This window comes from Populus euphratica, unplaced genomic scaffold (assembly GCF_000495115.2).
Source record: "Populus euphratica unplaced genomic scaffold, PopEup_1.0 scaffold100.1, whole genome shotgun sequence".
Classification (NCBI taxonomy): Eukaryota; Viridiplantae; Streptophyta; class Magnoliopsida; order Malpighiales; family Salicaceae; genus Populus; species Populus euphratica.
The window spans coordinates 466,000-482,488 of record NW_011499985.1 but is presented as its reverse complement, the minus strand read 5'-3'; the positions used below and the strand labels follow the sequence as shown (position 1 = coordinate 482,488).

General features: G+C 27.4%; 1 protein-coding gene across 3 annotated transcripts; it reads right to left on the bottom strand.

Moving 5' to 3' along the window:
* Positions 1–10,062: 10,062 nt before the first annotated feature.
* LOC105140051 (myb-related protein 308-like) lies at positions 10,063–11,755 on the bottom strand. Of its 3 annotated transcripts, none has more exons than XM_011046721.1 (4): positions 11,486–11,755; positions 11,247–11,376; positions 10,418–11,148; positions 10,063–10,378 (listed from the first exon to the last, which is right to left on the bottom strand). In XM_011046721.1, the coding sequence occupies exons 1-4, from the start codon at positions 11,706–11,708 to the stop codon at positions 10,194–10,196; spliced, it is 1,269 nt and encodes a 422-aa protein (XP_011045023.1). In that variant the 5' UTR covers positions 11,709–11,755; the 3' UTR covers positions 10,063–10,193. The 3 variants fall into 3 exon arrangements, with proteins under 3 accessions (XP_011045023.1, XP_011045024.1, XP_011045022.1); XM_011046722.1 differs by having other exon boundaries at positions 10,063–10,383; positions 10,426–11,148; XM_011046720.1 differs by having other exon boundaries at positions 10,063–11,148.
* Positions 11,756–16,489: the final 4,734 nt, after the last annotated feature.

Here is a 16,489-nt window from a genome sequence, read left to right as displayed (position 1 = left end):
TTCCTGCAAATCAGTGAAAAATAAATTAAGAATGAAAAAGTGATAAGAGAACATGTTTTCAAAAATATGCACCAAATACTAAGAGAAGAAAATTAAATTCTTAACAAGAGAACTAGAAGGGCTTCATAATGTTTAATCGCGTGACTGTTCTAATTAGCATCTGCCTTGTAATAAGAAGAAGAAGAAGAAGAATATTGACTTCCCAATATTTTGAGAGATTCAATTAAGTCTTAATTAATAGTGGGAAATTATATAATGTTAAATTGATGTGATAATTGTTTTTGGTTTAGATAATAAATATAATAATTAAGACTCTTGTGTTGATTCCTCTTTCATCTTGGATGATTTTGAGGTGTAAGAACTCAATTGAATATAGGCATTGCTAATTTTGAGATGATATGTTTTGGATTCGGATTGCATAAGAAAAAAAGAAGCAGCTCTATCAGGCAATGGTTATTTTCAGTTTCATCCCCGGCCCTTCTTCTTAACGAGTTCCATCCATTCCTAAACCTCTCACGTACAAAGTTCCAAAATCTGAACACATCAAGTCCCTTTTTTTCATTTTTAAAACATTAATATATATCTTAATTAACATGTGTCCTTTAAACGTGCATGGCGCCATTGTTGCTATACATGAATGAAATCATTTCTCTTAAAAATAAAGAGAAGAGAATGAATCATGCAATCAATCATGTGTAGAGAGAGAAATGGAGACAATTAATGGTCTATATATCTTATTGCTTTGATGATTTAATTAGCCAAGAGGAAGAATTAATTAGGTGAAGGTCCCCCCGGCCACCCCCAAAGAAGTGGGAATAGGCTGATGGGGCTTCACGTGAAGCACTGGATCCCAACAGTGCATCACAAACCAAAGGGTTGATGCCACGTGTCCAAATCACATGTGGGTCAAGAGTGTGGCTATGCACGTGGCACATCACTAAAAAGAGTTGAGCTTCATGTATTTTTCAGAAAGGAAACCCCCCCCCACCAACGGGTTCTTAGCCTTGTGACCACACTAGCCATAGCTTAGTTCCATTCACACCCAAGATTGATGTCTACAAATCAAAGCAAGAATTGACCAAGATATGATCAATTTCATGCCTTGTCTCTATTTCTCAAGTTTTCATAAATTTCATGGCTAGTGGTATTATTTCAAGCAATTCTTAGTCCCAAAACACAAAGAAAGAGTAATTAATTACGAAGAGAATACTCATATTGATCGCTGTTTATGGACCTATAAAAAGGTTTAATCTTCAAATTTGAAGGGAGAAATTGATGTAGAAGCCGTCGAGATACAAAGTAATATTATAATACTTTAAGAATTTTGAGTTAATAAAAAGGAAAATTAAAGTTTTATGTTCAAATACAATATTTCTCTGTTCATAAAAATGAAAAAGTAGTTTCTTCAGTTTGTACGAGTTTGAAAAATATATTTTACAGGTTCTTCATAGCTTTATTTAACAGGTTTTTCACTTTTTTGGTTAAATGAAAAAAAGACAATAATAATACCTTTTTTTTTATTTTATATACAAATACTTTTTGGCAATGTAAAAAATTTAAAATCATTTTTTTATATTTTTATATTTGGTTAGTGTCATAAATTTATTTATTTATATTATAAATCAAATATAAAGATTTTTTTAAGTTGATAATATAAATTTTTCATGATGATCTTAATTTGAATGAATAATTAAATTATTATAGACATAAGATATTAAGATGATTATTGTAATGGTTTTAATTTTTTTATTTGTTCAACAAATTCGTTTTTGTGTTCAAAAAATGAACACATTTTCTAATTTCTCATTGAAAACTGAAAAGAGAAAAGAAAACTAGACATGAAAAAATGTATCATGTTATAGAAAACACCCCAACATTAATTTGCTGAAACCTTGGTCTATTTTTTTTTTGTTTTTTCTTTTCTTCTCATTGCATAAACATAGACAAGTCTATATCATGACCATGAACCCTAACTCGAGCAACTGGAGTTGGGCTTGTGGTGAAATATTTGGTAGACCAACTAGCTAGCTGAAGAAAGGGTGGCTATATCTTAAACAAAAGTCCTCAACTCAGCAAATGAATTACTTGTAAAGTTCTAATGGGCTGACACTGCTTAGCCAACTGGGTTCATGTCCCTTACAATGCAAAGTATGACTGTAGAATCAACCTAGCCCAGATTAACACTCAGAACCCAGTTAAAGGTCCAAACTTTGATCTACATTTCATGGGCAAAAAATAAATAAATTCGATCCTGTCGCTTAGTCCCAATCCATATCCTTGTCCGATCCAGTGTTGCCTCGAGTTTTTTTAGAGTCTCGAGGATTTTGAGTTCTCATCTTTGAATTTTATTGGCATTGGAAATGCCAACCTTCGATGAGTTTTCCTCAAATTTATTAAATCCAGCCTTTATCGTGATTCGCTAGCAGATCTGGATATTGGATTGAAATGATTAATTTTGGTTAATAATTAAAAAAAATATCATTTTAAAATAAACAAATAAATTAAAATAAAATAAAATGATGTTTTGATTTTTTTTAAATAAAATTGATTTTTTTTTGTTTTTACCCGAATATTCACGCACCCTTTTAAAAAATAAGACTAGTCTCGTTTAAGATTTATAACTATCCCTCCTAAAAAGTATGTTTTCTAGATATCTAATTTGTATTCTCACTCTTATAAAGATATAACAATATTTTCATTGTTAGAACAACATTTTATTAATAAATAAAGTTAGATTTTATTGAATTAACTTTCACCCAAAAACTTATCTAGTTTAGAGTGTGTTTTGTGTTGTAGTAGTTGTTGTGATTATGATTTGAAAATAATTGTTTTATAAAAAATATTTTTAGTTGAGGTTGATTTGAAAAAATAGATGTTTGGTTAAAACTTTAGTTGAAATTAATGTTGAATAAAAAGTAGTTTAATGTATTTGGTTAAGAATTCTTTTAAAATTAAGGTTATAAAATAATTTAAAAATATATATTAATATTGATAATTTTTAATTTAAATATTATAGATTTAACTATTGCTATTATATCATGAAATAAATCATACTTTATATAAAATATTTTTTATTATTTCATGAAATCATCTATAATTCCATTACGTTCGAAATACATCCGACAAAAATTATAATTTTTTAGCGTGTAATAAAATTAGATAAAATATTATTATATATAAAATTCACTCTAAACTAGTTATTTTTTAAATATTAAAAAAATTAATATAAAAAAAGTGTCCATGCAGTGCAAGTAAATAAAAAAAAATACACTATTTATGTTAATTATATTATTTACTGAAAAATACAATTAACATGAAGAATAAAAAAAATATAAAATTATTGTTTTTCAAATAATGCCTTTCCGAAAAAGCTATGGGTCCTGATAAATAATATATCTTTTTATTTTGTACGTTTTAAATAAAACACAGCTGCGGGCTCTAAAGCAAGTCTAATGACAGCTGTTTTGGTTACAGTCAGCTCATGCTGCTGCTAATTATGATTGATTTTAAGCTTAATTTATTACAATTTGTTCCTAATTATGATGTGAAAGTAATTTTTGAGGTCTCCTGAATTATCTTGCTCTTTCCAATAGATGACAGAAGTGTTAGCTTCTCGGCCTCCAACTCCTACGGCTAGCTCCAACCATTCCAAGGCTGTACTGTCAAACCAAATGGTCTCTCCTCCACGATTAATTGCCATCAATTTTATATTTTCGTGATTAATTTACCAGCAACTTTTATTATAAAGCTATCTCTTGAAAGTTGAGATCACATTCATAAATATAACGAAGCTAAGAAATTTATAAAAACAAAATTATTTCTTCCAATGATGTGTATATTTATAGAATTTAATTTCATCTCCTACAAGCTTTCTTGAAGTTTATATTTAATTTGTATGTTAACTGAAATTATTTTTTAAAAAAATTATCTTATGAAAAACTTCCCACATCTAATCTAGTATATTAAAGAAAATATATATTTTTTAAAATATTAATTCTAGGATTGGTTATTGAATCAGCAGAGAATTAAGAAAACCTTTTTTTAAAAAATAATTAAATAGTTAAATTTAATTAGTTTTAGTGTGTCGTGGAGCTGGTTTGAAAAATATGATGTACCTCTAAAATACAACAATTAATATAACTCCTTACATGCGCATGATAATTAACAATACTGATTATTCAGTATTAAAAGCTTATAATGAAACAAAAGAAAAAAAATATTCCACTATCCATTTACCTTGGATTCTTATGATAAAAAAAAATACAAAGAGAATCTACACTATAGGAAAAAGGCAGGCATCCCAACCCATTTTCCTTCACAAAATAATTTGTATGGACGATGATGCATTGTCCTTACATTTTACAATGTCATTTGCAGATCAAGCACGCATCCCTTTCACCACATATTTATAAATCGTATTTATGCAATGATTTTAATAATATCGAACTCTTTCTTGATTTATGTGTGCCATTTATTAAATTACATTCATTTACTCTTGTTTTATATATAATAATAATAATAATAATAATAATAATAATAAATTTTGTTTTTTAAAATAGTTTTAGCTTGAAAATATATTAAAATATTATTATTATTTTTTTATTTTTATGTTTTTCCTACTACACTCTCGTTTTGATAATACTATGAGTGCCGTTTATTTTTATATGTTTAGGCAATATATAATTATTCATAATTATAAGAGTGATTATGTACAGCGACAGGAGTGACAATCATAGTATATGTTTACGAGAATCTGATATGTAAATGTTCATTAAGAAACATCACAAATTAACGATGATATGCAGCAACAACAAAAGTTAATGTCATTGCTAAATTATACTTGCAATAATAGCTCTCGCAATGATGCTTCAAAAGAGATAAGACAGCCGGGCAGCCTTACTAGTGCAAAATGTACAGGTACAGAGTTGGGATTATGGCTAAGATTCCATTTCATTTTCATTGCCTGAATCAATAGGAAGAAGGAAGAAGGACAGTGTGATAGAAACTACTTGCAGCATGTGACCACCTTCCAAATTTTTACAGCGAACAAGTTAGTTGCTAGAATATTGCTGGAACATAGTTAAAATTTAAAATTTATGACTGTTTGTTAGTAGAAAAATTATTTTTTTAAAGTGATTGTTTTAAAAAATAAATTTTTTAAAAATAATTTTTTTTAATGTTTAGTAGTGTGATAAAAAATAAATTAAAAAATATTTTTTAGTATTTGGTTGTGTTATGAAAAATAAACTGAAAAATAACTTATTAATATTTTATTTTTTTCAAGTTTATTAAAATAATAAGAAACAAATCGTACGAATTAAAGAGTTGAATGAGAATAGAATTGAAAAAAATTTAATTTTATAAATTATCTCAAATAAAATAAATAATAATTAAAATAATAGAGATAAAAAATAGAAAGATGATGAAATTAAAATAATTATAATTATAATTTTATAAATTATTTTAAATAAAATAAGTAACAATCAAAAAAATAAGAATCAAGTTTGATAGATAAAAAAAATTAATTAAAAAAATGATAAGAGAAAAATAAATAACAATCATAAAAATAAAGATTTTAGTTAATATAAAAATTCAATTAAATTAAATTTTAAGTGATGAAATTAAAAAAAAATATATATAACAATAAAAAATTTAAGGATCAAATTTCACATAATCAGCAGAAATATTATAATATTTTTAAATTTTTTATAATTTTTAGAAAGTATTTTTCATCCAAAATAAAAAAATTCCTGAAAATCAAATTAATTCTTTAATGAAATATTATTTTTATTAACTAAAAAATATTTTTTATTAATTAATTTCTTTAATAATAAAAAATATAAAATAATTTAAAAAATAATCTATTAAAAATTTATTTTTTAACAAACAAACGTACATTCTAATCAGCTACGTATATTCAGGAAAACGATAGTTTAAACTAAATAAAAAAAATATAAAAAAACAAAATCTGTCATAAACGGGTACATACTAGGCCACAATAGCTTGGACATGTAGATACTAGTACAAACTACCTTTTGTTGGTACAAGACAGAGTTTTGAAACTGAGATCTCTACAACTTCATTTGATGTTTTGTAATCAATGTATTTTTGCTCAATGCTTTCAGTAATATTGAAAAAAAAAACATTAAATTCCACGCCTAGATTTTATTTGTTGAAACCCAAGACTTTGTGCTCCCTTTCGTCAAAATGATAATAAATAAATAAATAAATGAATGAATGAATTCCACTTAATCTCAATCAAAGTTATTAAACCAGATATTTCTGACACATGACCAGTCCTGCATCAAGGTTACAAAAAATATCTTTTTAACATGGTATAAAAAATATAATATAAATATAAATTATAAAATTATAAATAATTTTTTAATTAATTATATATTAATAATTTCATCCAAATTGAAAATAATAATATAATATAAATAAAACAAAAGCAAAATAAACAATACAAAATTCCATGTACTTCAAATAAAAAATCATATATAGTTTAAATAATTAATTTAAAAATACCCATAAAATTTTCTTAATTAAAAATTAATAAATTTAAAATAAAAAATAATTTGTTGGTGTGTTATATTAACTAAAATTAGCTAATATGTTTGTTATTTTATTTTATTTTCAAGATTCATAAAGATCATTACATATCATATAAAGAATTATTAGTATAACGAATCAAACCATATGGTTATTTACAAAACAATTTCGAACACAACTAGTGAAAGGAATCTCATGGGTATTTAAATTTCTTGACTGAAGCAAGAAAAGGTAGTGTCTTTGATTTTAATATTTATCTCTTAAAAAAAACCAATAAAAATATGGTCAAACTATTTAATTATAAAAAAATATCATGTATTAATTTACAGGGAAAGAAAAAAAACTAGAAAAAGACTATTCAAAAAGAGTAAAAGTTTGATGTAATCAGAATATGATATTTTTAAATTTTTTATAATTTTTAAAAATTATTTTTCATCTAAAATAATAAAAATATATTTTTTAAAATTAAATTAAATTTTTTTTGACAGTTTTTATTAACCAGGAAATATTTTATACTGATCAGTTTTTTAATAACAAAAACAATATAAAATGTTTTAAAAATAATTCCTTTAAAATTGCTTTTCATAAAACAAATCCCTTGCTTACGTCCTCTTTAATCATGCGTGTCTGCTTGGTAAAAACGACCGTTTAAACTTAAAAAAAAAAAACATTAAAAACGAAGTTTTTTTTAACGTGAAACGCCGCCATAAACTGGTAATTATTAGGCTACAATAGCTTGGACACATAGATCCTAGTACAAACCACCTTTTTTTGTACACGACAGAGGTTGGAAACTGAGACCTCCACCACTTCATCTGATGTTTTGTAATCAATGTATTTTTGTCCAGTGCTTTCAGTAATATTGAAAAAAATTAAATTCCACGCCTAGATTTTGTTTGTTGAAATCCAAGACTTTGTGCTCCCTTTAGTCAAAATGATAATAAATAAATGAACGAATTCCACTTCTCTTAATCTTAATCACCAATATTTCTGGCACATGACCAAGTCGCTCTTGCCCTTCGTCAAGGTTACTTAAAATGTTTTATTAAAATAATTATTTAGGTGTCCATCACTAGTAAAAATTTAGAATTAAAGAGTTTATTTTTTTATAGTTTCATGGTTAAATTTTTGATTATTCACTGAAAACTTATATAATTATTAATTTTAATATTCATGAGATTAATTGTGATATATACAAGTTAGCACAGATATTTATATTAATCTAAAAAAAATATCTTATTAACACCATACAAAAATTACAACATACATTTAAATTATAAAATTATAAATAATTTTTAATTAATTATATATTAATAATTCTAGTCAATTAATAAATAATAGTATAATATAGCTAACACAAAAATAAAATAAACAATACAAAATTCCAAGTAATTCAAATAAAAAATCATATATAATTTAAGTAATTAATTTGAAAATACTCATAAAATTTCATTAATTAAAGATTAATAACTCTAAAACAAACAAATAATTTGTTGGTGTATTATATTAACTAAAATTAGCTCATATCTTTGTTTTTCTTATTATTTTCAAGACTTTTATAAAGATCATTACGTATCATCTAAAGAATTATTAGTATAACGATTTAAACCATATGCTTGCTTACAAAACAAATTCGAACACAACTAGTGAAAAGGAATCCCATGGGTATTTAAATTTCTTGACTGAAGCAAGAAAAGGTAGTGTCTTTGATTTTAATGTTTATTCCGATAATGATATTAACAAACCAAAATCCCACCCTTTAAAATTATTTGAGAGCCCAACAAAAATCTCTTCATAAAAAGCCAATAAAAATATGATCGCACTATTTAATAATAATAAAAAAAAAACACACCATGTTTTAATTTACAGGGAAAAGAAAAAAATGGAAAATCTGGAGGAAGGGTCGCCCGAGAAAGCAACAGGAACATTATCAGAAGGAGAAATCATGGCATGAGAAGTAACAGTAAGCTTGAACTTCCCATAGATATTACTTCTAAAGCAATCTGCACAAAAGCGTGCTTCATCACCAGAAAGAGATCTGGGAGAAAAGGGAGCTGTTGGTCTTGCACTGGAGGCATAGATTATTACAATTATTGAGAAAAGGGAGTTAATTTGAAATTACTTATTCTTTATATAAAAATTATGATTTTAATTGATTCTATATGAATCAAGTAAGATTTTATTAATTTTTAAATTTTTAATCCTAACTTACACGTTAGATGTTTATTAACTTGTAAAATTTTATAATTTTATAATTTAATTTGTGATTTTGATTATAATATCCTAAATGATGAGTTGAATAGGTTAATCTAGATGGATTAAATCAATATTTTTACATTAAAAAATTAAAATAATATTGTTTTGGAAAAAAAATCAAATTAAGAATTTATCATTCTAGAGGTAACCAAGTAAATTTACCATGCATTTATTTTTAAAATAGTAATTTTTTTTTAAAATACAAAAATACCTTTGTATTTATTCCACATTTATAAAATGACTACATTGAAAAAAAGAATAAACCATTAGACTCAAGTTTAAAATTCTTAGGTTTAAGTGGTAACCAAGTAAATTGATAGTGTTTTTTTAAACAAAAAAAATAAAAAAATGTGATAATTTTTAACTTACATGAAATCATTAATTTTCTGTGCTAATTTTTAATTTAATTATAAAAATATAATAAATAATAGATTCCAACTTTTAATCACGCGGCTTTCATATAATATCAAAAAAGTATTTTTAAATCATTTTAAATAACCTGTACAACCCTGAACTTAAAATTTTTGACTTCTTTCGAAGTCGATTTTCTTTCACGGGGATCACTTATATTATTTTTTATTTTTCTATGAGTGAAAGAATATTCTTCTCTTTTTCTCTAGTTAATTACTCGCGTTTTTCTTAGTTTTGGCGACGTGACCGTCCCTTTTAATGGAACCAAATAAACAATAAATTATTTACAGATATCGAGTGGTTACCGTTTCCACAGACCACCTTCTGACATGATATCTCATGACCGAAATGACAAACGTACGTAAATCAAAATAAATAAGGATAAATATTATGAATTCAAACGAATTACTCTGAAAAATTGAAGGACGCAAGGTGGCTAGACGATGAAGATTCAAACTTTATTTTTATTGCTCAAAACAAGAAAAAGGAGAGGACAGTGTGACAGGAGCTACATGTAACCTTTCAAATCTAGCACAGTTTTGGAAGGCGACCAATACGAAAATTTGTTAAAATTCATTATTTTTATTTAAAATCATTTTTTATATTTTTAGATTATTATAATATATTAATTTCAAGAATAAATTTTAAAAATAAAATAAATTCATTTCAATAGATTTATAAAAATAAATTTTAAAAATAAAATAAATTCATTTTTAGATTATTATAATATATAAAAATTATTTTATAAAACAACCATATATATATATATATGTATTAATTACTTATTATTAATAAGTGTTAGCTAGATAGAAGCTGGAATTAGCTAGAGTTCAATCATTTATGCAGCTACAGCATCTAGTACCACATCGATCGATGCACAGTGCAAGACGCTTTTCTTTGCTTTATTTATCTTTGCGTTACAAGGCTGAGATTCGGACTCAAGATTTCTTGAAAAAGAAGGATATAAAAACAACCTAAAGTATTTGAGTACCTAAAGCGTCTGCTGTCCATTCGTCATCGGTTGAATCAAGAAATGAAAGCAATGACATGAAATCAAAACCTTGGTCAGCTTGAACACATTTATTGCTAGACCAATGATCTGACTCCAATAATTTCCCAGGAAACTCCGCTGTTTCTCTTGATTTGCATCCGTTGATAGAGACAAAATCCGCTGTTTCTCTTGATTTGCATCCGTTGATAGAGACACCATGATGATCGCCGTTTACCTCAATGGTGTTATTGGAATGCTGGCCAGTGCTCATAATATCATGGATGTCACTAAACCTTGTGAAGTCTGAATCAAGAATCCTGCTGAAGTCCTCCATGTAATCGTAATCCATCATAATGTTGGATGAATTATCATCCTCCCCAGATGCCAACCCCTTGCTAGATGATTCATTTTCATTTGTCTTAGGAATATGATATTGCAGGTTGCTGCTGGTAGATTTTTCCATTGCAATACCATCTTGATGATCTTGAGCTGTGTTTTCTTGTAATGTAGGGGTGGCAGCAACCACCCCGATAGTGCACTGTGATTCGATGGTGCTCTGATTCTTGAAATTTGATGCTGCCCCATTTTGAGACCCCTTGCTGGATGATTCATTTTCATATGTCTTAGGCATATCATGTTGCAAGTCGCTGTTGGTGGATTTTGGCATTGCAATACCATCTTGATGATCTTGAGCTGTGTTTTCCTGTAATGTAGTGGTGGCAGCAACCATCCCGGTGGTGCACTGTGATTCAATGGTGCTCTGATTCTTTAAATTTGACGCCGCCCGCTTTTGAGATCCCGATGCTATATGTTTCCTATCGACTTTCGGCTGCCCCAGGAGTTGCCTATGTTGTGCCTTCTTAGCAATAGTGGTGTGCCAATAATTCTTTATCTCATTATCTGTTCGTCCAGGAAGTCTTCCTGCTATCAGAGACCATCTGGCGAAAAAGAGAGGGAGCAATTCACCAAGTATTACTCATTCATATCCATAAATAATAAAACATTTTGAAGAAATAATAATGCATGGACACAACACCTGTTGCCTAAGAGCTTATGCAGCCTGATAATGAGGTCTTCTTCATCATCAGAGAAGTTGCCTCTCTTTATATTAGGTCTCAGATAATTCATCCAACGAAGCCTGCAGCTCTTTCCACATCTCTTAAGTCCTACAAAATGAATGCATGCATCAGATACAGCCCAATTCTTCAATCCTAATAACATTCTATTACTCATGCACAGCATGTATAGAGTAAGTAAGCATCATTTGTTAATTACCTGTTTCTCTGACAATATTGCTCCATTTGCCTTCACCATGGATCTTTAAATAATCCATAAGCATTTTATCTTCAAGAGGTGTCCATGCTCCTTTGTTGAGACCATCCTTTGAATACCCTGGCTTTCTTCCCATTTCTCCCTCGCTTCCTGCTCTCACTGCCTCCTCTCTGTCCTCTGATTGCGGAACTGCTTTCTCTTGGCTTTTATTATCGATGGTATGCATAGATTCGTTGTCAAACAGTCTGAGATCACTGTATTTGTAATGAATTGTACCAATAATACATACAGAAGATAGAATTGAACGTGCAAGCTATAAATAGGACCACTTCATCATTCATCACTATCCGACAGGACCCCATACATTTATGAAAATTAAATGGTTGCACTCAGATTTCCTAACGCTTTTTTGTCTTTCCAAGTTCTCACCACCTCAATATTACTGAGAAGTTTTATTTTGAAAGATCAATAGAATTAGAGAAATTATATTTGTCATAAGAAACATTTTAAAATAATAATAGTTGATATTTTTAAGTATAATTTATATTATTTTCTAACATATTTTTTAAAAGAATTTTTTTTAAAACTTTAAAATTATATAGGCTCACATTACATGTTAATAAACTATTTCAACCTAATAAATTAAATAAGATATCAAAATATAATTTATATTATTTTCTAGTGTAATTTTAGAACTTATAACTACACTAATTAAAAAGGAGGCTAGCTAAAAATGAAATATAAATAATTCTTGCTATAATCATTGTAATACCGAGTTAATATAAAAAAAATTCTCGAATTATCACATTAACTATATAATTTTGCTTTTGAATTAATACAAAATTTTAATATGGTAATATTGGAGTTCATATAATAAAATATCTATAGTGTGAATTAATATAAATTTTAAAAAGAAAATGATTCATAGAAAATTATTCCTGAGCACGATCATTTAACAAATTTAAGCCTTTGGTAATATATAATAATTTTATGCAAAAGAAAACAAATCGGAGTATTTTTTTTTTGTAAGATCTTGGACGGCTATTTGTGCTGTGTCAATTTGGGTTTATTTCACATTGCATGCGCTCTTATTTATTTAATTATTTTCTCCAATTTGAATTGTTTTCTTTTTAAGCCTTGATCAGTGCTTAATTAATCACTCGTGTGCTCTTTGTGTGTGTAATTAATGAATTCCACTGAATTAAGAAAAACGAGAAAAATATAAAAGTATAATAAAATGTCAATAAAAAAAGCTAAATATTAAAAAAATTACTAAATATTAAAAAAATTCAACTGCCCTTCTATTTGTTTTCTTCTCTGGAACTAACATTTGGGCATTAGAGTTCTAGAAACTTGAAAGTTGGTTGGCTAAGTTTACTGTCAGCACAAAATATAAGAACTGACAGTGCTGATATGCTCAAGGAATTGAAAGTTCGTTAATTACAGACAAAAAAAAGAAGACCAACCATCGCTCAATACCTGGCTTTCTCTGTCTTTGATCTCTCTCTCAATCCTTCCTCTCCCTTCTTGTTTATGTAACCTAATTAGGACCTAGGTTTTGGGCTTCAATGTTGCCCTTTGGGGATTTTTATTTATTTTTTTTCACGAGAAATTGCTAACAGAGTGCCACATTTGACATGCATCAAAATTAAATACTTAGAATCCTGAATAACATCATCAAGAAGTGATCTTCTTATGAAACTTGAGCTCACGAACTGTATCAATGATGGAGGCTTTGCTGTTGTTATGAACTCTATTATTCCTATAAACTCCTCATCGGATGAAAATCCAAAGAAACCACTTTTTTCCCAGAAAGCGCTACAGGCATGCCAATCAAAACTCCCAGCTAGCTGGGTAACAGAAATTGATGATATTGCATAGTTCTACAAGTTCTGCCAAATATTTTGCAGAAAAAGCACAAACAAACAACTTTTATGTTGGTCTGTCTGTGTGATCACGATCTTTCATGGCATTATTACATAACATAACAACATTGTAGAAAGGATGTTTGAAAGCCAAGCTACATTGGGAATTAATATGTTGAGAACCCTTGAGCAATTTAAACCGGACAACTTTTTGGAACCAATGATATGTTAGAAAGTAGATTGAATTGATTTGATAATTGATTTTTTTTTTTGTAAAATAAGTTTTAAAATGTTAGAATTAATTTAACTTGAATTTGTGGAAATATATCATTTATCCAACTTGTCGTCATGCTGAAAGATTTATTCCAAGCATATGTGTGAGATAGAGGGAGGTTACTTAATTTTTAATATTTTCAATTCTGAAACAAATCATATACTCTTTAGTATTACTTGCATATCTATAAAAATTTAATTAATGGTAGAATTCATTTATATTGTTCAAAGCTTTTCAATTATTAAAATTAAATAAATAATGTTGAAACGATTTCATTTCCACTCAAAAAATGTTAAGTTTCTAAATAGTTTTCAAGTCCCTTTCTTTTTCTGTAGGAATCTAATCATTTTGGTCAAATAATTGGCCAACTTTTTACATGAGATAAAATCATAAATTGGAAGTAAGAAAAATTATGCATGCTCCATAGACGGCTGTTTGAATTTGCACCAAGTTGTGATATCTTGTCGAGGGTCACATCCAATTTCTCCAATGAATTTTGAGCCACAACCGAAACATTCAAAACACCTATGAAATATTACCATGTCGGTATAAACACGTAAATTCTGTCAGTACGAAAAAAAATTATTGATAGATCTACCGATGTAAAAATCATTAGAAAGAATCTTGCTGTTGATGCTATATTTTTAAGTAATTTTATTAGTGATTTTTATACCACCAAATATAGCAATTCATTACTATAGTTGAACTTTAAAAAAAGAACCAACAAATATCTTGACTAAATTTGTTAGTAAATATTATCAATGTAATTCAAAAGGATAATTCTGTCAAAAATGTTCCATGTAACTGACGGTTTTATTGGCTATATATTTTATCGGTGTAGATAAAAAATAAATCTATGTAATTCTACAATGAAAAAATTAATCAATTACCAATGGGATTTCTGTTGATATTTAGACAATTTTATTTTATAAAAATGATATAAAACAATCTCATAATGGCATTGAACGACATCAAATAACTAATTTAAATTAAAAAATCAATTTTATATAATGTGAAAAACAATTACAAATGTCTTTAAAAATCAATTAAAATGAAGAATACATTTTTTATAATATAAAAATCAATTACAAATTATATAAACAAATCAATTACAAGCTCATATGCTGGTGAAGGTGGAGAGAGAGGAAATTCTCATAAAAACATATATGGAGAAGGATAATAACCGGAAAAGTATGCTTCGTATTTTTCAATGATCTCCTCCAACTTTTTTTTTTTGTTATGCTTTATATTTTGCCTCTATTTCAGCTTTTAGAGCATCGTTGTTCAACCAACTTCTCAAGAGATGATGATGGTTAACTCTAATTAGATGGTGGGGTGTATGCAATTGAAACACTATAACTTATCTCGGGCTACAATCATTTAGATATTGCAAACTCGATTCTTATAAGGCCTACCAATTCTTCTAGCCTCTAATCATATATCTAGATAGTATTTTAGATGAGTTGAAGAGTCCATTTTATGTTTTGCATGCATATAGATGTTATATTATTTCTACACTAAAAACAAAACACTTTGAGATATGGATGAAACAGTTTAGTCCAAACAATATAAAAAATTTCAAAGTCTACTTACAATAAACATCTTAGCTCCACTATCAACAAACTAACTGTTGCATCCCTTTCCAGCATTTTACATGGTTTGTAAAAGGAAATGACTATCAATATACTTGCTAATGGAACCCTAAGTCTTTTTACTTATGTTCAAGGAATCACTTTATGAACGCCTTCTAAAACCCTTTAACATATAGAACTCTAAATATCTTTCCCAGTTACTTTTTGTGATGTAAGGAGATTTATAATTCTTCTATTCCTTAAAGTCATCTGAGTTGGCTTTTTTTTTTTTTAGCATAGATGTGTAATGAAACAAAGTAACCTGGTTCAAAAATTTGTTAAACTAAAAAATATAACAAAATAAAAGTTTAAAATTTTATAAAAAAAAGCATATACATCACACATTAAAACTTACCTCGTTGCCCTATGATTTTCCGAGACTTGCCTTGTTATTTTGAGTTACCTCACCCCACCAATTTTTCTACTCGAAATTATTTTTTGTAAACTAATTAGTTCCTAATTTTTTTTAAAAAATCTTTTATCCACTAAAAGTATTTACTACGTCCTAACCCTGAACTCTCCCTACCAAGCATCAACCATAGGCCTACCTTCTAAATGATACTTAGGTTGACTTTATTGAAAAATTGGCACCTTCAACAATATTTTCATCATTGATGTTATTATTCACTCAATTTTTATATATGTGAACCTGAAAATAAAATAATTAACTCCAAGCTATATAACACATTAACATTAATTTAATATGATAGTTTAAACAAAATTAAATTTTCTTACATCACAATTAACTTATTAGAATATGGACTCTATAGATGAGACCTGAGATATGTAACTGGTAGTCGACGAGGCAGTGTCGTTAGATACTACATCAGATGCTGCTTTATGATTGATACTTAAATAAACTAAAAGGTTAGGAAAACTATTGTTTGATGATATAGTAATGCTTTGTTTTAACCCTATACTTTTCCTTGACATCTTTTAAAAAATATAACTAAATAACTAAGAATATACAATTAAAATACCAATCAATGGTTTATCTTTTTTAGTTTTAGTGCATCTGTCTATTTATAAATAAAATCTCAGCAGCATGTTTGGTATACAAGACCTAACCCACCCTATTATGGAAAATGTAACTAAACAAGTCATTGTAAATTGGTGCCACATCATTGCAAACATATTCTAAATATAATTCCTGTTATTTAGTAATAGTAATGTCAATTGAGAATTTATGCTATAAGTTAGAAATGAAAGGAACTCTATTTGAAGTTTTAATTGATTT